This window comes from Mesoplodon bidens, assembly GCF_964165515.1.
Source record: "Mesoplodon bidens genome assembly, chromosome: 15".
Lineage (NCBI taxonomy): Eukaryota > Metazoa > Chordata > Mammalia > Artiodactyla > Ziphiidae > Mesoplodon > Mesoplodon bidens.
Genome location: NC_138171.1, coordinates 69,361,518 through 69,389,416, shown reverse-complemented (window position 1 = coordinate 69,389,416; position 27,899 = coordinate 69,361,518). Strand labels below are relative to the sequence as shown.

The following is a 27,899-nucleotide window of genomic DNA, read 5'->3' as shown; positions in this document are numbered from 1 at the left end:
ATCACAGGCTCTGACTGTTGAGTTCCAAGGTCTGTCCAGTCTGCGAAGAGGAGCACTGTACTCTGAGTTGGCTAAGTGCACAGGGCCACGGGGTGAGATGAAAACAGGCCAGATGCTACTCTAAGTGACGAATCATAATCGTGTTGTTTGTGTTGCATGTGTGTGTAAGGAAAAAAACTAGCAGTCAAGTTCTCATGTAAACTCCTAAGGCCACTTTCAGGCAGGTAACGTGCCAGTGTGAAATGCATGAAAGAAAAAATTACTCTCCTGGGAGAACCTCACTTCCCTCTCACCCTCAACTCCACCAAAATCAGTCCTTTCAAAAGTAACCGGGTTTTAATAATCATTTCTGTGATTTATTTCCTTTTCTTTAGCTACTTCTACTCACTGGATATTTTCAGATATTGCATGCAATGAAAACTACACATGAAAATATGTGGTTAGCCTGTGATCTAATTACATGGCCTTTCTTTGGGAATTAGGTTCTTTTTCCCCTTTATTTTAGCATCTTTTTGTATTTTGAAAGGCAGGATTTAAGCAAAACACTGTGAGACTAGACAAAGAAAAGACCTAAGACCAGCAGTATGGAAACAAGTATCTGGGAAGAACTTTGCAATAAGAAGGACGCTTAAGTGTGCTGGGCAGGGACTGTCCAAGTAAGCATTTAAACAATGCTTTGTATATAAATGAAAAATGTAAGGGAAACAACATACCCTAAATGATGACCTTCTTCAATCCTGATAACCTGAGGTTTATAAATGACCAACAAACTTCCAGAAAACACTCGAGTCAACTGCATTTTATTATACATCTTAGATTTACACATTTCATATATGCTTTTAAAGCTTCAATTAACAGTTCAATACAACATAAAAAATATATATGCAGCAGTAGTTCTCAGGCACAGAATTTAGAAGGAGATTGGAGCAAGCTTTTTCCCTAGCATACCATGAATATTACATTATGAACCATAACAGTGGAATGTTTCCTTTTGACCTAGCTGCCTTTTTTGGCTGAATTTTATTACAGTGGACAGCTTTAGAAGGTATGATATTGCTAACAGGAAACAAGACTTAAGTTTATAACCTGTTTTTTTCTTGAAGTCTTTAAGAGCTAAACAATTCCCTTTTCTCCTAATAGAGCTCCAGGATCATCTAATGAAAATAATATTGTCCATAAAATATCTGGAGCATCATCAGCCTAAGAACCACTGCTCATGGTTATTCAATGTCTTCCGGCCTCACAGGATGAGGTAATGGTATGATGGATTTCTTCTCAGTGTCCCTGGAAAGTGCTTTCCTCATATCTGTTAGGAAGCAAAGTTTAATGTAAGTACCCAAATGTCAGAATATTTTATATCAAATTTAAAGTTTATAGGTTAAAAAAAAAACTAAGAGGTTTTGTCCCCTACCCCCACTTCTATCATACTCTAAGAGAAATGTATTTATAAGTGAGATTCTCAATCACGAGTACCCCAAACCCCAGCTGGGATCCAGCTCTTCCTACAAATGTTCTTTTGACAGAACGTTAGTAAAATAATGTGTCTGTACCAGTAAAACAGTAATTGACGGTAACTGACCGATGGTTAATGTAAGTTAATCAGTGGCAGGTTCATAAGGGCAGGTTAAAGCAGATTTAAATATTATAGCTCAAATTTTAAATATGATTCTCTTAAGTGTATTAAAATAGCCGAGTATTTCAGTCTGTAGGATGAATGTAGACATTCGGCTTCCTCTCGGGGATACCACCCCAGAAGGGAGCTCACCATAAGCATCCTCATCGGGCTCCCCGTTGCTGGCCGAATAGTACTCTATGACGGTCCTGTACACACTGTAGCCTAACTGCTTGTACATGTTGACTGCAACTTGGTTAGACACTCTTACAAAGAGATCAACAAAAAATCCACCCTTTCTGTAATTAAAAAAAAAAAAAAATTAGGAGAAGTCCTTGAAAATAATAATACTTACATAATTTTTAAAACTACTTTGACTTCTATTCATAGGATGGTACTATGAAACCCTGCAGCCTATCAATTTTTACTGCTGAGGAGGATTTATGGCAATTATTTTGCAGTACAAAAAGATAACTGTAATGTTTCAAAACCTACAGGTTTTCTTAAAAGATAAACTTTGAAGAAAGCATTTTTTTTTTTTTACCACAATTCTGTTACCTGGCTTTAAAAAAATTACTGTGTATTTGATACTATAGTAATTGATATGTTCATTTTATCAATTGGTCATACAATAGTCTCACCCATATGCACAAATTAAAGGTTTTGAAGAAAGCACCAATGTGGCCTTGTATAACTACAGGACACTGGTCCCAGCTCTGAAGCCCTTGGGTCCCTCTGGTCAGTGACAGCCCCTTTCTTACCCAGGCCTCCATGTCCTTCGTGTGATCATCAGCGCCTTGCTGTATGCAGTAGACTTACCACCTGTTCTGGTTTAATTTCTGCTGTTTGTGAACTGAATGGAGTCATACTTTTTCTACTCTTTAGTGACTCGCCTCTCAGTCTGTACTGAGTCAGCCCCGGGGCAGCTGGAGCTCGTCCATCCTCCCTGTGTTTAGTGTGTCCCTGTATGGACACACTATGAGATGTCTGTGGTCCTATACATTATCAACTATGCTGCTACGAGTATTTTTGTTGTGTGTCTCGTGGTACAATATCTAAGGTCTGTAGGAGTGTCACTGCTGGCTCCCAGGGACACCGTCAACTTTATCAGATAATGCCTGTCTCCAAGCCCACATGTGCCACCTGACACTCCCACAGGAGGGGGGGTAGACTCCACCCCACAGGAGTGGCTTGGAGCAGCTGACATTTTTATTTTTGAAAGCCTTACGATACAGTGGCATCTTGGGGCAATTTTAGCTGGCATTTCTGATTACTAACAAGGCTGATTATATTTGTGTCAGCCATTTAGATTTCTTATTCTGTATGGTCTTTATTGGTCTTTCACACATTTTTAACCCCCACCTGTAGTTCTCTGTATTCTGGATATTCAACCTTGTGTAAAGGATGGTGCAAGTCTTTTCCCCAATTTGCAAATCTTTTTCCAATTTGTGGCTTGTCATTATCCTTATATATCACTTGATGAACACAGTTACCGCACTCTAGTGAAGTTGAATATATGAACCTTCCTTTTACAGTTATCACTTTTTAGGGCTTGAGAAGTTCTTTTTCTACCCTGAGGTCATGGAGACACTCTCCTTTGAAGGTGCTCCTAAGGGCTTTTTAAGTTTTGCTCTTCACATACAGGTTTTTAATAAATATGGAATTGATCTGTGTATGATAAGGTACTAATGTGGGAAGTGCTACCATATTTATCAGAAAGTGTATCCTTCCCCACCCCTGATCTGCAGTTGCCTCCTCCAAGGTGTGTCTAAATCCATGTGTTCCTGAGTCTGTCTCAAATTCTGTTCCACTAGCCTAGACAATCACTCCCCTCACTTTTTTGTTGTTCAAGAGTGTTTGTTTTACCTCTTTTTGGCTCCTTCCATTCCCTGTAAGTTGCAGAATCAACAAGTCGCACTGAAAAGACTTGAGATTTGGGCTGCAGTTACGCTGACTCTGTGGATCAGTTACCTGTCAACTGTAGAGACGGGTAACTATGCTGCAGAGGCAGTTCCTCTCTCCACTTAGGTAGGTCATCTGTACTGTCTCTGGGTAAAGTTGTATAAACTTCGGAGAGGTCCTGCACAGCTTTGTTAGATTTCTCCTAAGGGCTTAATGTACTGATGCCAATGCAAATCGCATCCTCTTCTAAATGTTACTGTTTGTATAGAAAAGCAACTGAATTTATACTAACTTTATATCCAACAACTTAGCTTAACTTTTATTAAAATTCTAAACATTTGTAGATTCCTTCCTGTAGGTTTTCTGTTTGTACAATCTTACCTATCCAAAATAACAGTTTTGTTTCTTCTCAATCCTACCTTTTATTTTTCTTGCTTCACTTGTATGGTAGAGGATTTCCAGTAAATTACTGAAGAGAAGCTAACTTTAGGCATCCTGTCCTGTCCCGGAAAGCATTCAATGCATCACCACTCATATTTACTACAAGTTTTTAGTTTTTCAGGTTAAGTAAGTTTTCCCTCTCTATTGCTAACAGTTTTTTTATCAAGAGTTAACACTGGATTGTATCAAAGCGTTTTCTACATTTACGGAGATAAAAAATATTCTTCTTCAGCCTATTAACTGGTAGAATACATTCTAATATTAAAACAAATTTCCCCTGATATGTCATCCTTTTCATGAATTGCTGAATCCATTTTGCTAAGAATTTTCTGGGACTTTGCATCTGTCATGAGATTTTCCTTCCTCATGTCTGTCAGGTTTTGTGATTGTTCCCTTTTTGTGTGTAAAAGTAAACTTAGTGTCATTATTTCTTAAATTGTTGGTGAAATTTGCCAGAGAAGCCATAGCTTTCTTTGTGGAAAGATTCCGGCTACTGACTGAAATTAGTTAAGGCAGGGGTCAAGCTTGCAACCTATTTTTATGCTGCTCTCAAGCGAAGAATGGTTTTTTACAATTTTGAAGGGTTGTTAAAATACATATATGAAAGCAATAGAGACCTTGGGTGGCCTGTGAAGCCTTACCGTTTACTGTCTGGCCCAGAAAGTCTGTTGACCCCTGTTCTGTACCCTTAATTTCTGATTGTCCTAACAATCAGGATGAGGCATGTTTGTATCTCTAATTATGATTTGTCTGTTTCTTCTTGTAGTTTTGTCAGTTGTTGCATTTTTACTTTGAATTTGTCACTGGGTACATAAAATTTTTAATTATTACATCTCCCTGATTAACTCTTTTCAGTATGCAGACCCTTTTTTATTTTCGTAATTATTGAACTATAATGTGACTTGTTAACTTAAGCATACCGTTAGAATTTGCATGATAATTTAAAAAATTTCTTTACTTTCGATCTTTCTGTATCTTTAACCTTTATACATATTTCCTGTAAATAGAATACAGTTCTGACAGTCTATCATTTTTTAATGTTACTGTCCTAAGAATACGTAACATGATAAATTTTAAATGTACACTATCTTCGAGTGTAGGTATACAACATTATACATCAAACTCTAGAGCTTATTCTTCTTGCTGAACTGAAACTTTAGTAACTTGACATTTCCCCCGTCCCCAGCCACCACCATTCCACTCTTCATGAATTTAACTACTTTAAGGTATTTAAGTGGAATCACGCAATATTTGTCTTCCTGTGCCTGGTTCACTTGGCATAATGTCTTTTAACTGGAGTCATTAGTCCATTAATGTCTTTTAATGTCACAATTAAAAGTCCATTAACATTTACTGTTGTATTTATCAGTTATATTTGGATTCACTGATACCACCTTATTTCATGCTTTTTATTTGTTTTTTGCTACTTTAGTTTCCTTTTTTCTTTTGAATTGATTTTTATGATTCTGTTTTTCTCTTTGGATATCATATTTAATGTGTAATTAAAAATACATGTATATATGTATGTGTGTGTGTATATACATATACACACACACACCCCTACACAAATATAGGTCACTTAAATCTTAGCAACTATTGTAAAATAATGAAAGTTTAGAAACTGTAAGGGAAGGGAGCATAGTGGTTTTCTACTCTAAGAGATGGTCTATCCTATATATACATTAAATCTGATGTGCAATTAGAACACAGTCCCTAACTACCTGTCAACTGTACATAATGCCAAATACTTGTTTTCAACAAGATAGATATGCCATTAACCAGTGTGTGTAAACTACAATCTTGCTAAAGATTTTCTCCTCTTCTGTATTCACTCTAGGAAGAATTTTTTAAGTTCTTCAGGACTAGACTTTTTCAGCTAAATTAAGAATGAGTTTAGGTTCCTCTTGCCCTTGACTTGGCTCAGTGTGTTCAGGCCATGGTTACTTCTTTAAAATGTTGCACTTCAATGGATTTAATGAAAGTAACACATAGTGAGAGTTTGACACATAAAACAGGTCTGAAAAAAAAGCCACAACGTTTGCAGTTCTCAAACTCATGGAGGTGCATATTTCAAGTGTTCGGGGAAAACGTAGGCAAACCTTACATGTTGGACACTGGCAAACTACTAGCATTATACAGTTCACAAACACACATCATATCACATTATATTCCTTTCGGTGATTACGAAGCCAGGCTTTTGGCAATTCCTGTGATTAAAAACCCCAGGACCACATGAAAACCAACATGAAACAAGAATGCTGGCAGTTCTGCAGAATCTGGTTCCGAGGTTTGAGAAGCCATGCAATGCCCAGCAGGCGCACACATCTCATTAGGAGGTAACCACAGTTACTTAACAATGAAATGAAAATATTTTTTGCTTCCGAATAGCTAGTAGCTTGCTGGGACACAACTGCTTAAGACTACACTTTTGTTTAGCCTAGGGCACTATGAAAAAATTACTGAGATGCCAAGAACAGTGTTAACAAAGAATTTGGAAACACCTGCCACGGTGGCAAGAACACTAACGGAAACCTTGAGGGCTAGATTTTGATTCCACCAATTACCCAGCTCATAAGCCTATAGCAGGTCACTCACTTTGCCTTAGTTTTTCCTCAGTGGCCAAACACGGACAATAATATCACTCTGAATATGTGACAGAATTGTTATAAGGACTATTAAGAGGCTGAAAATGAAATTCCTATGAAACTGCGTCATGACAGATAATCTGAAGGAAAAAATCTGATAAAACGTTCACCAAGAGAAAACTCAAATGGTTAGTGTTCAAAAATCATTTGCAAAGCAGGTGCCTACCTTTCTGAAATCTCCTCTAATAACTCCATAAGCTTAGCAGCCAGACCAAGGCGTCGGAATTCCGGGGCAACAGATAGGGCTGTGACGTGCCCGTGCCACTCTTCCCTCGCCACCGAGCCTTCCGCTTTGCCCATGACTGCCAATGAAAGATCACATCCAGTAACTAAACACGAGGATTTACACATACAGAAATGCTGTTTGGTACATTTTTATTATAAAGGAAACTAATGACCAAGTTCTGATCTTTAAGCAATACTTAAAAGTCATCTAGCTGATTGTTATTAATGCTTTTACTTGATATGTATTTTTAAAAATACCTACATTTCTTGTGGGTATGTATGTGTGTCATGTACACAGAACAGACAATCTACAGCTCAAATTTTTGTTAGCAATGCAACCAAGTCTGTCTGGGTCACTGCTCTATCCCCTGGGCCTAGCATAGCACCTAAAACAGAACGGATCAGAAGGGATCAGTGAGCTGTCAAATGGTTGAAAAGGAAATATAATTATGGGCATGATGATTATACTTCCAGTTCTGTGATCAATCTAATCAGTTAAAACCTGTATTTTAATCTCAACTGCCTCTCCAAAAAAGTACTAGTGGTGGTATACTTACTATAACCCATTAACTCTCCACCAGGGGCCTCTGCAACAATGAAGTACTCTGGCCAGTGGGCGAGGTACTGTAAGTAAAAAGGAATCCCATACTAGAGTCTTGTTAAGGAGGATGCAAAGTAATGAATGGACACTCAGATTTCTTCATGAAAGGGATATTTTCAAGTTTCCTTTAAAAAGTATATTGTTTATCCCCAGCCATATGTATGACTTCTATAATCAATTTATTAGATGAAATATTTAGGTTAAGCACTGATTTTTAAGAAAACTGCCTGAATATATATAAACTCAAATGTGACTGGAGATAGCAGCAACCAACAGACAGCAGAGAACCAGGCTCCCAAGGTCTACAGTCTGTCTCCCCTGCTGCTCACACTGTGTCCAGATCCCTGCACAGCACTTTATCCATAATCACCTGACCCTCTTACTTGTTTACTGTCTCCCCTTAGAACATGTATCCCATGTTCCCTCTATCCCTGGCGCTTGGCAAACAGCACATGCTCAGTATGTTTATTTTTCCATAATTGCACTGGGAAATTAATGACTAGTTCCTACATTAGCTTCAGCCATGGGACAGTGAAATAACTTTAAACTTAAGTTATTTCCAAAGGCTACTTATTAACAAACCCAGTTTTTCCCCTCCACCAATTCAAGGTCTCCATTTCTAGTAATGCAAAAAAAAAAAAAAAAAAAAAACTGACTTAAAAGTCAATGCCTGAGTACTGCTCATTACTTAACTCTTCAACCCTGGTGTCCTTGCTGACTTGTACTCAATTCCTGTTCTCTGTCTTAGTATAAGCTTGCTGATGCAGTTCTATAAGGGGACACCATCAATCATTTTTTTTTTGACTTCCTGGAAAATCTATTCAGTGTAAATTCTTCAAACTCTCCTCTGAAGGACAGCCTCTATTCTGTCTCTTCAAACATAACCCTTAACATGGCAGTCGTCTAGTCTTTCTGCCATCCAGCCACTGACATCATAACCATCTCTTCTCTGGCTACTGGAGGAGCCCCCGGCTCAAGCTCATGGACCAAGAAGCCCCAGCAGGTTACTCTGAAACATGGCCTCACCTGTATTATGGGACTTTTGCCAAAAACTTTTAAGTGTAATGGGAAGCACACCACATAAATTGATTTGCATCCTAATACTTTATATACAGTAAAAAGTTTTCTGTCATTCAGAATTCTTCAAAATCCTTTTACTTTTTTATAAACATGGAGAAGTCTTTAATAGGTCAATTTTTTAAATACAAATGAAAATTCAGGAGTCTTTTTTGCTTTTTCCATTCAACTTTGTTTCTGATATGTAGCCCTGCTGTTGCATGTATCTATAGTTGATTTTTACTGCTGTTACTGACATAACTCAGGGGCTAACAAAATAACAAACATTTTCTATAAAGAGCCAGACTGGGGGGTGGGGGGAGTGGGTGATGAATTGGGAGATTGGGATTGCCATATACACTATTGATACTATGTATAAAATAGATAACTAACCAGAACCTAAAGTATAGCACAGGGAACTCTACTCAATGCTCTGTGGTAACCTAAATGGGAAGGAAATAGAAAAAAGAGGAAATAGATGTATAACTGACTCACTTTGCTGTACACCTGAAACTAACACAACACTATAAAGCAACTATACTCCAATAAAAATAAAAAAGAAAACAAAAAAGGAGACAGTAAATATTCAAGGCTGTGTGGACCATATGGCCTCTGTTGCAGCTACTCAAACTGTGAAAACCACAACAAAACCTAAAGGAACTTCTCTATGTGGAAAAGGCCACAGCTAGAATCAAGAAAATTACAAATGGGAAAGCTCACTGGTAAAGGTAAACAAAGATAGGAAACCATCCACACATAAATATGATATCAAAATCGGCAACCATGAGAAGATGGATGCAGGATACTGGAAATACACTGGAAATTGAGACCAGCAACTTAAAACAATCTTGTAGTTATACAGACTGCTATATCAAAACCTCATGGGAACCACAAACCAAAAATCTACCATAGATACACACAAAGAAAAAGCAATCCAAACAACACTAAAGATAGACATCAAATCACAAGAGAACAAGAGGAAAGGAAGAAAAAAGACCTTCAAGAACAAACCCCAAACAATTAACAAAACAGCAGCGAAAACATTTATTGATAATTACCTTACATGTAAATGGATTAAATGCTCCAACCAACAGACACAGACTGGCTAAATGGATACAAAAAGAAGACCCATATATATGCCATCTACAAGAGGACCCACTTCAGATCTAGGGACACATACAGACAAAGTGAGGGGATGGAAAAAGGTATTCCATGCAAATGAAATTCAAAAGAAAGCAGGAGTAGCAATATTCATATCAGACAAAATAAACTTTAAAGACTGTTACAAGAGACCAGGAAGGACACTACATAATGATCAAGGGATCAATCCAAGAAGAAGATGTAACAATTGTAAATATACAGGCACCCAACATAGGAGCACCTCAATACATAAGGCAAATGGTAACAGCTATAAAAAGAGAAGTCGACAGTAACACAATAATGGGGGGGGGACTTTAACACGCCACTTTCATCAGTGGACAGATCATTCAGACAGAAAATCAATCAGGAAACACAGGCCTTAAATGACACATTAGACCAGATGGCCTTAACTGATATTTATAGAACATTCCATCCAAAAGCGGAATACACTTTCTTCTCAAGTGCACATGGAACATTCTCCAGGACAGATCACATATTGGGCCACAAATCAAGCCTTGGTAAATTTAAGAAAATTGAAATCACATCAAGCATCTTTTTCTGACCACAAAGCCTATGAGATTAGAAATCAATTACAGGCAAAAAAAAAAAAAAACTGTAAGAAAACACAAACACATGGAGGCTAAACAATATGTTGCTAAACGACCAATGGATCACTGAAGAAATCAAAGAGGAAATCAACAAGTACCTAGAGACAAATGACATCAAAAACATAGCAATCCAAAACCTATGGGACACAGCAAAAGCAGTTCTAAGAGGGAAGTTTGTAGCAATACAATCTTACCTCAGAAAAAACAAGAAAAACTCAAGTAAACAACCTAACCTTACACCTAAAGCAACCAGAGAAAGTACAAAAAAAAAAAAAAAAAAAACCCGAAGTTAGTAAAAGTAAAGAAATCATAAAGATCAGAGCAGAAATAAATGAAACAGAGACAAAGGAAACAAAAAAGATCAATGAAACTAAAAGCTGGGTCTTTGAGAAGATAAACAAAATGGATAAACCTTTAGCCAGACTCATCAAGAAAAAAAAGGGAGAGGGCTTAATAAGATCAGAAATGAAAAAGTTACAACTGACATCACAGAAAAAGAATCGTAATAGACTACTACAAACAACTGTATACCAATAAAACGGACAACCTAGAAGAAATGGACAAATTCTTAGAAAGATACAACCTTCCAAGACTGAACCAGAAAAAAATACAAAATATGAATCGACTAATCACAAGTACTGAAATTGAAAGTGATTAAAAAACTTCCAACAAAGAAAAGTGCAGGACCACATGGCTTCACAGGCAAATTCTATCAACATTTAGAGAAGAGTTAACACCTATCCTTCTGAAACTCTTCCAAAAAACTGCAGAGGAAGGAATACTCCCAAGCTCATTCTATGAGGCCATCATCACCCTGATATCAAAACCAGACAAAGAAACCACACAAAAAATTACAGGTCAATATCACTGACGAACATAAATGCAAAAATCCTCAACCAAATACTAGTAAACTGAATCCAATGATACATTAAAAGGATCATACACCATGATCAAGTGGGCTTTATCCAAGGGATGCAAGGATGCTTCAATATCTGCAAATCAGTGTGATACACCACATCAACAAACTGAAGAATAAAAACCATATGATCATCTCAATAGATGCAGAAAAAGCTTTTGACAGAATCCAACACCGATTTATGATAAGAACTCTCCAGAAAGTGGGCATAGAGGGAACCTACCTCAACATAATAAAGGCCATATATGACAAACCCACAGCTAACATCATTCTCAACAGTGAAAAGCTGAGAGCATTCCATCTAAGATCAGGAACAAGGCAAAGATGTCCACTGTCACCACTTTTATTCAACATAGTTTTGGAAGTCCTAGCCATGGCAATCAGAGAAAAAGAGAAATAAAAGGAATCCAAATTGGAAAAGAAGTACAATCGTCACTGTTTGCAGATTAAATGATACCACACATAGAAAATCCTGAAGATGCTACCGGAAAACTACGAGAGCTCATCAATGATTCTGGTAAAGTTGCAGGATGCAAAATTAACACACAGAAATCTCTTCCATTCCTGTACACTAACAATGAAAGACCAAAAAAGAGAAATTAAGGAAACAATCCCACTTACCATCACATCAAAGAGAATAAAACACCTAGGAATAAACTTACCAAAAAGACCTGTACTCTGAAAACTATAAGATGCTGATGAAAGAAATCGAAGATAACACAAACGGAAAGACATACCATGCTCTTTGATTGGAAGAATCAATACTGTCAAAATGACTATACTACCCAAGGCAATCAGATTCAACTACAATCCCTATCAATTAGCAATGGCATTTTTCACAGAACTAGAACCAAAAAATTTTTTTAATTTGTATGGAAACACAAAAGACCCCTAATAGCAAAAGCAATCCTGAGAACGAAAGAGCTGGAGCAATCAGGCTTCCTGACTTCAGGCTATATTACAATGCTACAGTCATCAAAACAATATGGTACTGGCACAAAAACAGAAATACAAATCAATGGAACAGGATAGAAAGCCCAGAGATAAACCCACACACATATGGTCAACTAATCTATGACAAAGGAGGCAAGAATATACAATGGAGAAAAGACAGTCTCTTCAATAAGTGAGGCTGGGAAAACTGGACAGCTACATGTAAAAGAATGAAATTAGAACCCTCCCTAACACCATACACAAAAAAAAACCCAAAACAGATAAAAGACTTAAACGAAGGCCAGACACTATAAAACTTAGAGGAAAACACAGGCAAAACACTCTTTGACATAAATTGCAGCAGTATCTTCTTTGATCCACCTCCTAATGAAAATAAAAACAAAAATAAATAAATGGGACCTAATTAAACTTAAAAGCTTCTACACAGCAAAAGAAACCATAAACAAAATGAAAACACAACCCACAGAATGGGAGAAAATATTTGCAAATGAAGCAACTGACAAGGGATTAATCTCCAAAATATACAAATAGCTCATGCATCTGTATATCAAAAAAACAACCCAATCAAAAAATGGGCAGAAGATCTAAATAGACATTTCTCCAAAAAAAAGATGGCTAAAAAGCATATTAAAAAATGCTCTACATCACTAATTATCAGAGAAATGCAAATCAAAACTACAATGAGGGAGGGAGGAACCAAGATGGCAGAGTAGAAGGATGTGCTCTCACTCCCTCCTGTGAGAACACCACAATCACAGCTAGGTGCTGGACAATCATCAACAGGAAGACACTGGAACTCACCAAAAAAGATACCCCACATCCAAAGACAAAGGAAAAACCGCAATGAGATGGTAGGAGGGGCTCAATCACAGTAAAATCAAATCCCATAACTGCTGGGTGGGTGACTCACAGACTGGAGAACACTTATACCACAGAAATCCACCCAATGGAGTGAAGGTTCTAAGCCCCACATCAGGCTTCCTAACCTGGGGGTCCGGCAACAGGAGAAAGAATTCCTAGAAAATGAGACTTTGAAACCTAGTGGGATTTGACTGCAGGACTTCAAGAGGACTGGGGGAAAAAGAGACTCCACTCTTGGAGGGAACACACAAAGTAGCGTGCACGTTGGGACCCAGTGGAAGGAGCAGTGACCCCAGGGGAGACTGAACCAGACCTACCTGCTAGTGTTAGAGGGTCTCCTGCAGAGGTGGGAGGTGGCTGTGGCTCACCATGGGGACAAGGACACTGGCAAAAGTTTTGGGAAGTACTCCTTGGCGTGAGCCCTCCCAGAGTCTGTCATTAGCCCCAGCAAAGAGCCCAGGTAGACTCCAGTGTTGGGGTGCCTCAGGCCAAACAACCAACAGGGAGGGAACCCAGCCCCACTCATCAGCAGTCAGGTGGATTAAAGTTTTACTGAGCTCTGCCCAACAGAGCAACAGTCAGCTCTATACACCACCAGTCCCTCCCATCAGGAAACTTACACAAGCCTCTTAAGATAGCCTCATCCACTAGAGGGCAGACAATAGAAGCAAGAACTACAATCCTGCAGCCTGTGGAACAGAAACCACATTCACAGAAAGACAGACAAGATGAAAAGGCAGAGGGCTATGTACCAGATGAAGGAACAAGATAAAACCCCAGAAAAACAACTAAATGAAGTGGAGATAGGCAACCTTCCAGGAAAAGAATTCAGAATAATGATAGTGAAGATGATCTAGAACCTCGGAAAAAAAATGGAGGCTGAGATCAAGAAGATGCAAGAAATGTTTAACAAAGACTTGGAAGAATTAAAGAACAAACAAACAGAGATGAACAATACAATAACTGAAATGAAAACTACACTAGAAGGAATCAATAGCAGAATAACTGAGGCAGAAGAACGGGTAAGTGACCTGGAAGACAGAATGGTGGAATGCACTGTTGTGGAACAGAATAAAGAAAAACGAATGAAAAGAAATGAGGATAGCCTAAGAGACCTCTGGGACAACATTAAACGCAACAACATTCGCATTACAGGGGTCCCAGAAGGAGAAGAGAGAGAGAAAGGACCCAAGACAGTATTTGAAGAGATTATAGTCAAAAACTTCTCTAACATGGGAAAGGAAATAGCCACCCAAGTCCAGGAAGCGCAGCGAGTCCCATACAGGATAAACCCAAGGAGAAACATGCCGAGATACATAGTTATCAAATTGGCAAAAATTAAAGACAAAGAAAAATTATTGAAAGTAGCAAGGGAAAAACAACAAATAACATACAAGGGAACTCCCATAAGGTTAACAGCTGATTTCTCAGCAGAAACTCTACAAGCCAGAAGGGAGTGGCATGATATACTTAAAGTGATGAAAGGGAAGAACCTACAACCAAGATTACTCTAGCCGGCAAGGATCTCATTCAGATTCGATGGAGAAATCAAAAGCTTTACAGACAAGTAAAAGGTAAGAGAATTCAGCACCACTAAACCAGCTCTACAACAAATGCTAAAGGAACTTCTCTAAGTGGGAAACACAAGAGAAGAAAAGGACCTATAAAAACAAACCCATAACAATTAAGAAAATGGTAATAGGAACATACATATTGATAATTACCTTAAACGTGAATGGATTAAATGCTCCAACCAAAAGACACAGGCTTGCTGAACAGATACAAAAACAAGACCCATATATATGCTGTCTATAAGAGACCCACTTCAGACCTAGGGACACATACAGACTGCAAGTGAGGGGATGGAAAAACATATTCCACGCAAATGGAAATCAAAAGAAAACTGGAGTAGCAATACTCATATCAGATAAAATAGACTTTAAAATAAAGAACGTTATAAGAGACAAGAAAGGACACTACATAATGATCAAGGGGTCAATCCAAGAAGAATATGTAACAATTATAAATATATATGCACCCAACATAGGAGCATCTTAATACATAAGGCAACTGCTAACAGCTATAAAAGAGGAAATCGACAGTAACACAATAATAGTGGGGGACTTTAACACCTCACTTACACCAATGGACAGATCATCCAAAATTAAAGTAAATAAGGAAACAGAAGCTTTAAATGACACAACAGACCAGATAAATTTAACTGATATTTATAGGACATTCCAACCAAAAACAGCAGATTACACTTTTTTCTCAAGTGCGCATGGAACATTCTCCAGGACAGATCACATATTGGGCCACAAATCAAGCCTCAGTAAATTTAAGAAAACTAAAATCATATCAACCATCTTTTCTGACCACAACTCTATGAGATTAGAAATGAATTATAGGGAGAAATACGTAAAAAACACAAACACATGGAGGCTAAACAATACGTTACTAAATAACCAAGAGATCACTGAAGAAATCAAAGAGGAAATCAAAAAATACCTAGAGACAAATGACAATGAAAACACGACGATCCAAAACCTATGGGATGCAGCAAAAGCAGTTCTAAGAGGGCAGTTTATAGCTATACAAGCCTACCTCAAGAAACAAGAAAAATCTTAAACAATCTAACCTAACATCTAAAGGAACTAAAGAAAGAAGAACAAAACTCAAAGTTAGCAGAAGGAAAGAAATCATGAAGATCAAAGCAGAAATAAATGAAACAGAAACAAAACGATCAAAGATCAATAAAACTAAAAGCTGGTTCTCTGAGAAGATAAAATTGATAAACCATTAGCCAGACTCATCAAGAAAAAGAGGGAGAGGACTCAAATCAATAAAATTAGAAATGAAAAAGGAGAAGTTACAACAGACACCGCAGAAATACAAAGCATCCTGAGAGACTACTACAAGCAACTCTATGCCAATAAAATGGACAACCTGGAAGAAATGTACGAATTCTTAGAAATGTATAACCTTCCAAGATTGAACCAGGAAGAAATAGAAAATATGAACAGACCAATCACAAGTAATGAAATTGAAACTGTGATTAAAAATCTTCCAACAAACAAAAGCCCTAGACCAGATGGCTTCACAGGTGAATTCTATCAAACATTTAGAGAAGAGCTAACACCCATCCTTCTCAAACTCTTTCAAAAAATTGCAGAGGAAGGAACACTCCCAAACTCATTCTATGAGGTCACCATCACCCTGATACCAAAACCAGACAAAGATACTACAAAAAAAGAAAATTACAGACCAATATCACTGATGAATATAGATGCAAAACTTCTCAACAAAATACTAGCAAACAGAATCCAACAACACATTAAAAGGATCATACACCATGATCAAGTGGGATTTATCCCAGGTATGCAAGTATTCTTCAATATACGCAAATCAATGTGATACACCATATTAACGAATTGAATAAAAACCATATGATCATCTCAATAGATGCAGAAAAAGCTTTTGACAAAATTCAACACCCATTTATGATAAAAAGTCTCCAGAAAGTGGGCACAGAGGGAACCTACCTTAACATAATAAAGGCCATATATGACAAACCCACAGCAAACATCGTTCTCAATGGTGAAAAAACTGAAAGCATTTCCTCTAAGATCAGGAGCAAGACAAGGATGTCCACTCTAACCACTATTATTCAACGTAGTTTTGGAAGTCGTAGCCACAGCAATCAGAGAAGAAAAAGAAATAAAAGGAATACAAATTGGAAAAGAAGAAGTAAAACTGTCACTGTTTGCAGATGACATGATACTATACATAGAAAATCCTAAAGATGCCATTATAAAACTACTAGAACTAATCAATGAAATTTGGTAAGGTTGTGGGATACAAAGTTAATGCACAGAAATCACTTGCATTCCTATACACTAACAAGGAAAAATCAGAAAGAGAAATTAAGGAAACAATCCCATTTACCACTGCAAAAAAAAAAAAAAAGAATAAAATATCTAGGAATAACCTACCTAAGGAGGCAAAAGACTTGTACTCAGAAAACTATAAAACACTGATGAAAGAAATCTAAGATGACATAAACAGATGGAGAAATATGCCATATTCCTGGATTGGAAGAATCAATATTGTGAAAATGACTATACTACCCATAGCAATCTACAGATTCAATGCAACCCCTATTAAACTACCAATGGCATTCTTCACAGAATTAGAACAAAAAATTTTACAATTTGTATGGAAACAAAAGACCCCGAATAACCAAACCAGTCTTGAGGGAAAAAAAATGGAGCTGGAGGAAATCAGACTCCCTGACTTCAGACTATACTACAAAGTTACAGTAATCAAGACAATATGGTACTGGCACAAAAACAGAAACACAGATCAATGGAACAAGATAGAAAGCCCAGAGATAAACCCATGCACCTATGGTCAACTAATCTACGACAAAGGAGGCAAGGATATACAATGGAGAAAAGACAGTCTCTTCAATAAATGGTGCTGGGAAAACTGGACAGCTACATGTAAAAGAATGAAATTAGAACACTCCCTAACACCATACACAAAAATAAACTCAAAATGGATTAGAGACCTAAATTTAAGACTGGACACTATAAAACTCCTAGAGGAAAACATAGGAAGAACACTCTTTGATATAAATCACAGGAAGATCTGTTTTGATCCACCTCCTAGAGTAATGGAAATAAAAACAAAATTAAACAAATGGGACCTAATGAAACTTAAAAGCTTTTGCACAGCAAAGGAAACCATAAACAAGACGAAAAGACAACCCTCAGAATGGGAGAAAACATTTGCAAACGAATCAACGGACAAAGGATTAATCTCCAAAATATATAAACAGCTCATGCAGCTCAATATTAACAAAACAAACAACCAGGGCTTCCCTGGTGGCACAGTGGTTGAGAGTCCGCCTGCCAATGCAGGGGACACGGATTCATGCCCCGGTCCGGGAAGATCCCACATGCCGCTGAGCCTGCACGTCCGGAGCCTGTGCTCCGCAACGGGAGAGGCCACAACAGTGAGAGGCGCGCATACTGCAAAACAAACAAACAAACAAACAACCCAACAATGGGCAGACCTAAACAGACATTTCTCCAAAGACATACAGATGGCCAAGAAGCACATGAAAAGCTGCTGAACATCACTAATTATTAGAGAAATGCAAATCAAAACTACAATGAGGTATCACCTCACACCAGTTAGAATGGGCATCATCAGAAAACCGATAAACAACAAATCCTGGAGAGGGTGTGGAGAAAAAGGGAACCCTCTTGCACTGTTGGTGGGAATGTAAATTGATACAGCCACTATAGAGAACAGCATGGAGGTTCTTTAAAAAACTAAAAATAGAACTGCCATACGACCCAGCAATCCCACTACTGGGCATATACCCAGAGAAAACCATAATTCAGAAAGACACATGCACCCCAATGTTCACTGCAGCACTATTTACAATAGCCAGGTCATGGAAGCAACCTAAATGCCCATCGACAGACAAATGGGTAAAGAAGTTTTGGTACATATATACAAGGGAATATTACTCAGCCATAAAAAGGAACGAAATAGGGTAATTTGTTGAGACGTGGATGGATCTAGAGACTGTCATACAGAGTGAAGTAAGCCAGAAAGAGAAAAACAAATATCGTATATTAACGCATGTATGTGGAACCTAGAAAAATGGTACAGATGAACCGGTTTGCAGGGCAGTAGTTGAGACACAGATGTAGAGAACAAACGTATGGACACCAAGGGGGGAAGTGGTGGGGGAGGGATGGTGGTGTGATGAACTGGGTGATTTGGAGACATGTATACACTGATGTGCCTAAAATTGATGACTAATAAGAACCTGCTGTATAAAAATAAAATTAAATTAAATTAAAAAATTTAAAAAAACAACTAATACTAAAGCTTTCTTTGGGTTATTTGTATGGAAATATGTTAATATAAATGTTTCAGACATTACATGAAATTCCTAAAAATCTTATATGTTCTGGTATAATGTTATAAGTCATAATTCTAGTTATTATTTTAAAATGTATATCTCAGAAATAACTAAATTTCCTTGTCAACGCATTATTATGAACTTTCATCAGATCTTTAACTGTGGTCATTTTTAAGTCTTTTGTCATTTACAGACAGTTCGGGGTGTACTCTGATGCTTTTGCAAAAATGTTCCCATAAAGAGTTTCATCTTCAAGTAATTCATGGAAAAGACTGACAAGTACAGGTTTCTGGTAACTGACTATACTGCTGAACTGAATGAATAAGCATTTTCAGAACTCTAATGGAAAACTGATGAATTCAAAAAAGTGCTAACAAAAGATCAAGATGAAAAAAAATTAATTACATGGGACTGAGTGAACCGATGATGATGATTACAATTTTTGTGACTTTCTGTTTGAAACACAGTTGGTTCTTCTGTGCTTTGTTTTTCCAGATTTAAGAAAACTTTTTTCTCTTTAAAAAAAAAAATACAATGAGATATCATCGCACACTGGTCAGAATGGCCATCATCAAAAAATCTACAAACAATAAATGCTGGAGAGGGTGTGGAGAAAAGGGCACCCTCTTGCACTGTTGGTGGGAATGTAAATTGATACAGCCACTATGGAGAACAGTATGGAGGTTCCTTCAAAAACTACAAATAGAAGTACCATACCACCCAGCAATCCCACTACTGGGCATATACCCTGAGAAAACCATAATTCAAAAAGAGTCATGTACCACAATGTTCATTGCAGCTCTATTTACAATAGCCAGGACATGGAAGCAACCTAAGTGTCCATGAACAGATGAATGGATAAAGAAGATGTGGCACATATATACAGTGGAATATTACTCAGCCATAAAAAGAAACGAAATTGAGTTATTTGTAGTGAGGTGGATGGACCTAGAGTCTGTCATACAGACTGAAGTAAGTCAGAAAGAGAAAAACAAATACCGTATGCTAACACATATACACAGAATCTAAAAAAAAAAAAAAAAAAAAAACTACAATGAGATATCACCTCACATTGGTCAGAATGGCCATCATCAAAAAGTCTACAAACAAATGCTGGATAGAGTGTGGACAAAAGGGAACATTCCTACACTGTTGGTGGGAATGTAAATTGGTACAACCACTATGAGAACAGTATGGAGGTTCCTTAAAAAACTAAAAATAGAACTACCATATGACCCAGCATCCCACTACTGGGCATTTATCAGGAGAAAACTATAATTTGAAAAGATACATGCACCCCAATGTTCACTGCAGCACTGTTTACAATAGCCAAGACATGGAAGCAACCTAAATGTCCATCGACAAAGGAATGGATAAAGAAGATATGGTATACATATATACAGTGGAATACTACTTAGCCAAAAAAAAGAAAATAATGCCATTTGCAACAACATGGATGGATCCAGAGATTATCAGACTAAATAAGTCAGACAAAGACAAATATATGATATCACTGATATGTGGAGTCTAATTAAAAAACTGATACAAATGAACTTATTTACAAAACAGAAACAGGCTTACAGATATCAAAAACAAACTTATGGTTACCAAAGGGGAAACGTGGAGGGGGGGGGATAAATCAGGAGTTTAGGATTAACATACACACACTACTATATATAAGATAGGTAACCAATAAGGACCTACTGTATAGCACAGGGAACTTTATTCAATATTCTGTGATAACCTGTAGGAGAAAAGACTGAAAAATAATGAATATATGTATAACTGAATCACTTTGCTGTACACCTGAAACACAACACTGTAAATCAATTATACTCCAATAAAATTTTAAAAAAAGAAAACAGCACAAAACAAAAAAAAATCGTTATTCTAGCTATTCACTTCCTGTCAGTTTTAGATATTAAAAAAAAATCCGCTTCCATTCTTTCAACTTTTTAGTTTTATGCATGATGTTCTTTAAGTAGATATTCATGTTTTAAGTATTCAATTAAAAATATTTTCTTGATTTCTACTGCTAGTGTACAGAAATGCTACTGATTTTTTGAAACTTGATCTTAGTTCTAACATTGCTGAACTCGCTTATTCTTAATATGTTGTTCTTTTTTCTAGATAGATGACTGTATTATCAATTATAAATAATGACAGTTTTATTTCTCCCTTTCTTATCCTTATACTTCCTTTCACTTCCTTCTTCTTTCCAATACCTTTGGTCAGTTCCTCTGGAACTATGTTAACGTGCAGTAGTGACAGTAGGCATTTTCATCTTACACCCAATCTTAAAGAGAACGAATCTAAATTCTCACTTACCTATAATGCTTACTGAAGGTTTTTAATATCAAACCTTTACCAAATTAAGAAAAGTCCTTCTATTTCTAGCTTGTTGTGCATTCTTACCATAAAAAACTACTCAACTTACACAACATTGTAAATCAATTATATTTCAATTTAAAAGAAAAAACTGAAAACCCAGGAGAAGAGCACAGACAGTATGTCCATTATCCACCATGGCTGTGTCCAGTAAAGCTTGATTTACAAAAACAGGCAGTGGGCCAAACCTGGCCCATGCGCATTACTGTGCCAACCCGACATAACTGACTATTTATTATCTTCAGCTTCCAGGAAATTGAATTACTAGGTATTACATTACCAAAGTGCCTTCCAGAAAGACCAGCATTTACTCTGTCACTCGCAGTTTATGAGACTGCTCCCCTCACCTCACCTTCATCAGCCTTGAGTTTTATCACTGCTTGAAATCTTTGGTAATTTGATAGATAAAACATGGTATCTCATTTTGGTTTTAATCTGCATGTCTTTTAACTGGTGAGACCGAACTCTTTTTAATATTTTCATAGCATCCTATATGCCCTCTGTGTTAAATTATCAATTAATACTACCCTCCTACCCTGCAGTGGACATGGCACATAACCCCAAAGTGCAGCTCTGTGTTTCACGCTTCTGAGCGTGTGGGGGTCGTCTGTTAGGGTCAGAGGACCCTCACTTCACACATCTTTGCCCGTGTCTCTAGTGGGGAGCATGAGGAATACTGCTAATGTTAGCCAAAGTCCTTTTTTCACTTTAGCAACACGCCCCAGTATAAATCAGGCTCATTCCAGACTCTGTTCTAGGTAGGCAGGTATGGCACGAGGCAGGGGTCCACAGGATGCAGAAGGCTGCGTGGCACCTCCCAGAGGTACCCCTGGGAGTCTGGGAAGGACGCACTCACCTTCCCCTCTGTTGATCGATCCTCCTGCCAGGAACATGGCTGAGATGCGGTACGCTCTGGGAGCCACCTGACAGGAAGCCAGAAACACCCGGGAACGGGAGAGTGGTTCCACTGCAGAGCCCGGTCGCTGGGGATGTCACAGAGCCACCAGGACTGCTCGTCCACTCTAGACTCATTCACATTAGGCAGGAATACCCCTCCTGCTGAAGTCACCGCTTTCTGCTGCTCACAGCTATGCTTACTACTGAGGGGCAGGGTGGGCAGGGGACTGTACTGTTCTTGATTTATGAGGCCATATTAGCAGGTTGTCAACAGGTGTAAGATAACTCTTGTTCCCAGATTTTTAGTGTTTTTATTTTCAATTGCTTTCAATGTTGCTTATGCTTCCTGACCTCCAAGTTTTAAACATGTTTGGTACTCAAGTCTATTTTTTTCCTTTTGATCCTCTATTTTCCTTATTCTTAGTAAGCCTTCATTTAACTTTTTAAAAAAGGATACAGTTTCTGTAAGTGGATCCAAGTTACTAAAAGAAACAAGAGAAATGTCAACAGTAAGCAGCGTTTACAAAACCAGTTTAAATAAGGAGACTACAACTAAAAATAACACGCACAGGGAAAACAAAACGTGTTAAATCCACAACTTTAAAACCAACTTCAGGGCTTCCCTGGTGGCGCAGTGGTTGAGAGTCCGCCTGCCGATGCAGGGGACGCGGGTTCATGCCCCGGTCCGGGAAGATCCCACATGCCGCGGAGCAGCTGGGCCCGTGAGCCATGGCCGCTGAGCCTGCGCGTCCGGAGCCTGTGCTCCGCAGCGGGAGAGGCCACAGCAGTGAGAGGCCCGCGTACCGCAAAAAAAAAAAAAAAAAAAACAACCAACTTTACAGCTAAGAAAGATGGTTTAATTTACCTCGTGACCATAATGAGCTATCAACACAGCCACTATAAAGACATCTGTACATTTTCATTTAACTGCTTCTTCTTTACAAATTACTTTATAGTTAATACATCATCAAAACCTTCCTTTTTTTTCTTCCTTTGGCTGCACCAAGCGGCTTGTGGGTTCTTAGTTCCGGACCAGGGACTGGACCCGGGCCCGAAGCAGTGAGAGCACCGAGTCTTCACCACCGGACTGCCAGGGAAGTGCCTAAAACCTTCCATTTACTAAATGGCAGTAAACTGTTACCGGAACTGGGGACCAAGCTGGTGTGTCAATCACAGATGGGGGTAGTAACCCTAGCTCTGCAGCATCTGACAAGCACCCTCCCTGCCAATTCCTCCTCCTCCCTCCCTCCCCGCCCCAAATGTGGGCCGTCTCACCACTCAGGCTTCTGCTCGCCACTCTTCTACATTTCTGCCCCCCACCGCCCCCATTCCCATACTTTCAATTTTGTTCTCAGAGGAAAGCTCCTGATCTGGCTCTGGAGCTGCGGAGCGCGTGCCACGCCAGCGTATCCGATCACAACATTCCCGAATCAGCATTTCTTAAATGCACATCTGCCTCTGTCTACAAAGAACTCTGACCCTTACTTTCCTATTCAATTAATGGAACCAATATTTTGCCAGACCCCAAAACAACTACATTCAACTCTTCCTCTTGCACAGTCAAACTCCTCTTTTGGACCCTTAACAATGCAGACAGTCACACTGCATTTCTGGAGACCAGCAGTTCTTAGAATCCCTTTACACTCAAAAATTACTGAAGACCCCAAGAACTTCTGTTTATGTGGGTTACATCTATTGCCATTTAAATGTTTAGAACATTCATTTACAAAATAAATTATACATTAATAACTTTTTTAAACCAAAAAAGTCACTATTTTCAAAAACAAAAATTTAGTGACAAGAATGGTGTTGTTTTAACAATTTTACAGATCTTTTTAATGTCTGGTTTAATAGAAGGCAGCTGATTTCTCATTTCTCTGCCTGTTATGCTTACCATTACATGACCACAAACCTTGAAAACTCCACTGTGCACCTGTGAGAGAATGAGAATGAAAAAGGCAAAAAAAAAAAAAAAAAAAAAACCCAAAACAAAACCCTTAGTATTATCATGAAAATGGCTTGCAGAACCCCCAAAACAATCTTGAGGCGCCCCTGGCCACACCTGGAGAATCACTAATCCATGTGGGACTCACTCCCCCCTGCTTCTCAGGACTACTCTATACCCTCTCCTGACTCCTCAACGCTCCCCCTTCCACCTCAGCTGCTTCCAATTTCAAGAAGAAAACAGCAGTAAGAAGAAAGCTTCACCAAGGTCCCACCACCGCCCCACCCACCCCAAGCCTCTGCGCCCACACTCCACCTGCTCTCCTGGACCCAGGCCTGGAGGCCTGGTGAGCAGATGCCCCCACCTCTCGGGACCCAGGACTCTGCTGCCCTGAAAGAAACGTATAAACGTGCTGCCCACTCAGCCACCGGCAGACTTGACACAGTTCAGGGCTCCGTCCTCCTGAAATGCTGTCCTCTCTCAGACTCCAGACCCACCATCAGGTTTTCCTCCCACCTCACAGGGCCACTGTGTCTCCTTTAACATGTGATGCCCTGGGGCACATTCCTGGAAGCTCGTTTTTCCGTCCACACTCACTCATCACTGATGTCACCTAGCCACCTGGTTTTTTGTGTTTGTTTTTATTTGGCTGCACTGGGTGTTAGCTGCAGCACCACGGGATCTCAGTTGCGGCATGCAGGATCTAGCATGCAGGATCTAGTTCCGTGACCAGGGATCAAACCCGGGCCCCCTGCGTTGGGAGCGTGGAGTCTTAACCACTGGACTGCCAGAGAAGTCCCTAGCCACCCGGTTTTAATGCCACCCATATGGTGTTGACCCCGAAATTTCTATCTTTAGCCCAGACCTAAACTTGAGACTCCCACGTCCGGATGCCCAGCCGACTTCTCCACCTGGGTGTCTGAGCGCCTTTGGCGGAGACCCACGTCCTATGCTGGCCTCTCTGAGGTCGAGCCCTTTGACTCCGATCCGACCCGGTGTTCTCACACTCCCACACTCACTGTTCCAGAGCCGCTGCCGCCGCCTCCTCCGAAACAGGAATCTGTGCGTGTGCCCGTGCCACTCCCTCTGCCTGGAAGTCTCCCGCCTACAGGGCCCACGGGCTCCCTCCCCTCCAGGTCTTTCTGCAGTGACACCTCACCCAAAGCCGAATCCCCACTCACTCCCTATTTCCCTTTCCAGCTCACATTTTTTCCTTTGTACTGAACGCTAAGTTCTATCTTACTCTCCCCTCTACACTGTAAATTCCGGGAATTCCCTGGCGGTCCAGTGGTTATGACTCTGACTCCTCCAACTTGGCTCTCACTGCCGAGGGTCCGAGTGCAATCCCTGGTCAGGGAACTAAGATGCCACAAGCCTCACAGTGCAGTCAACTTAAATAAGTAAACCGTAAATTCCATAAAGATAACATTTTTTTCCTGTTTTGTTCACTACTGTCTCTTCAGCACTGGTACACAATAGGCATAAAACATTTTGCCAAGAATAAAATATTCGTTATTTTAACTGCAACGTTTCTACATCCATTGCTTCTTTCAGTGACTACCGCAACACCCTACTCCAGTGATTCTCGGAGTTCTTGATGGAAGTGCCCTAATCAAAGTGAGAAGTAGGAGAAAACGAGGAGGGAGAGGAGTTCCCCTATTGGCATATTCTGAAGAAGACTTCACAAGCTACATGATTCCCGGAAATCAAATGTTTTGTTATAAATACATGGTCACGCTTGTTTTCCTTCTACTCTCTTCATTTTCGTATAAAAATGTTGGCCCTTCCGAGGTCTTCGGTTAAAACTGGTTCTCCAACAGGCTCTGCCGCATCTATTCTTGAAGCTTCAAGGCACACCGTCACCTTCCAGGGCCTAGGCTTCCCCAACCCAAGCCTTTGTCAAGTCATCATCTCCCGGCCATTGCCAAGACCACCTAAATGGCTCACACCTGCCTGGTATACCTCTTCCAGCCGGCCCGCGGCACACAGCTCTGTGGTGGCGAGCTCAGGCTCCTGGGCGGCCAGGAACATGCATTTCCAAAAAGTTCCCGGTGCTCACGGACCACTGTAAGAACCACGCGCCTGGAGCCAATCTCCTTGATCAGTCTCCGTGCTCTGCCCACTCCCACGCAGGGCTCTACCACCTGGGCCATTCCCCTGCGCTCTCAGGACCTTAGTTTACTCACACCGAAACTGGGGGTGAGAAGAGCAGCTACTTCACAGAATTGTCAGGAGGAAATGGGTTCCTCCAGTGCCAGGCACAGCGAGCCCTCAACAGTCGCTGCTCCGACTGGGAGAGGCCCCACAGAAAGTTCCCCCAATAGTAGAGCAGAAGTCCAGTCTCACCAGTTTCTCTGACCGCTGAGTTACAGAAACCCGCTCCTACCATCACTCACCTCCCAGGTGTCGGCCACGCCCGCACCTGCTTCCTCCTCCAGAACCTCCTTCCTCACCCCTGTCAACACTTACCCATCTTCCAAGGCTCAGCCCCTCTTTGAATGTTTCCAGCCACCTCATCTCAAGTTCTTTCCATCCTCCTGACACTTAAATATGAACTCTCTGGTCCTTAGTTTTCACATAACTGCCCCGGGGTGTTTAAACTGGGTCTGGGATTGGTGGGTGCATGGATGGATGGGTGGGTGGACAGAAATGTGATGAAGCCAATGTAGCGAAGTGTTAACGGTAGAGTCCAGCTGATAGTCTACACGTGTTCACGGTAAAATTCTATCAACTTGTTAAGTGTTCAGGAACTTTCATAATAAAACTTAAAAAAAAAAAAAAAAGGTACCTGCAAGACACAGTCCTTGACTTAACTCGGACGAAGGAACGTGCATACCCTGGGCCTCCCGCAGCAGTACCCCCGCCGGGATGCGCAGCAACAGAAACGAGACGCGCAAACCCGCCGGGCCCTGGAAGGGGCCACAGTGCTACCCCGCGCGGATACAAGGTAATTCGCCACTACGGCCCCCGCCCGGAGGGGAACGCGGGCCGGAGCCGGGGGTCAGAGCCGGGCCGGCGCCCCCCGCCCCGCCCGGCGCTCCGAGAAGCGCCCACACCGCGCGCAGAGCTGCGAGGGGACGGCCGCCCGGCCAAGGTCAGCGGGGCGTCCGCACGTCCGCCCGGCCCCCTCCCCCCACGGCCCCGGGGACGCGCCGGCGGCAGCTGGGCCCGGGCAACCCTCACTCACATGTTGTTGAAGCGGAACAGGTCGTCGCACGTGAAGGCCCGGAGAGTGGTCATCGCGCCGCCACTGCGGAAGCCTGCTCGCTGCTACTCGGCGCCCGCCCCACGGGAAGTTGTCTGGCGCGCGACAGTCACGGGGCGGGGCGGGATGGGAAACTGCTTCCGGGCCAAGACTTGCTTAGCAACGGCGGCAGCGATGCAGCGCCCTCTGGCGGCCAGAGCCGGGAAAGCCCGTAAAGTCTGGGGTCTTCCCTCTCAGAACCTCAAAACCCCTCCTTGGAGTGACAGGGGAAAGCAGGCAGAGTGATCCCCCGGGAAGAAGACAAGACGCTGCCAGGGGTTAGGAACCCAAAGCAGAAAAGCGGGGTTCAGGACCACTTGGTGCCGCCTGGCAAATGAGGAAGGAAGCAGAGAGGGATGGGAGAATTCACGGTCCAGAGTGGCCTGTCCCAGTGATGACAGCCATGCGTGTGATCGCAAATTTTCTAGTATCATGTTTCACAACATAAGAGAAAGGTGAAATTAATTGCAATTATATATATATATACATGTATATATATATATATATATATATATATTTTTTT

The 27,899-nt window shown here is 40.3% G+C and overlaps 1 protein-coding gene across 2 annotated transcripts; it reads right to left on the bottom strand.

The window, feature by feature from the left end:
* Positions 1-801: 801 nt before the first annotated feature.
* On the bottom strand, positions 802-27,448 carry NAA20 (N-alpha-acetyltransferase 20, NatB catalytic subunit). Of its 2 annotated transcripts, XM_081256389.1 has the most exons (6): positions 27,320-27,445; positions 22,645-22,669; positions 7,383-7,473; positions 6,767-6,902; positions 1,766-1,911; positions 820-1,306 (listed from the first exon to the last, which is right to left on the bottom strand). In XM_081256389.1, exons 1-6 carry the CDS (start codon positions 27,370-27,372, stop codon positions 1,221-1,223), a joined length of 537 nt encoding a protein of 178 aa, XP_081112515.1. In that variant the 5' UTR covers positions 27,373-27,445; the 3' UTR covers positions 820-1,220. The 2 variants fall into 2 exon arrangements, with proteins under 2 accessions (XP_081112516.1, XP_081112515.1); XM_081256390.1 differs by lacking the exon at positions 1,766-1,911 and having other exon boundaries at positions 802-1,306; positions 27,320-27,448.
* Between the last annotated feature and the right edge of the window lie 451 nt (positions 27,449-27,899).

Bases quoted from the DNA above. Each gene is read 5' to 3' on its own strand.
- NAA20 (XM_081256389.1), bottom strand. From the start codon at position 27,372: ATGACCACTCTCCGGGCCTTCACGTGCGACGACCTGTTCCGCTTCAAC. The intron at 22,670-27,319 runs GTGAGTGAGGGT...TGTTTCTTTTAG, and splicing joins CTGTTCCGCTTCAACAACAT to TAACTTGGATCCACTTACAG. The intron at 6,903-7,382 runs GTAAGTATACCA...TTTCATTGGCAG, and splicing joins TGGAGAGTTAATGGGTTATA to TCATGGGCAAAGCGGAAGGC.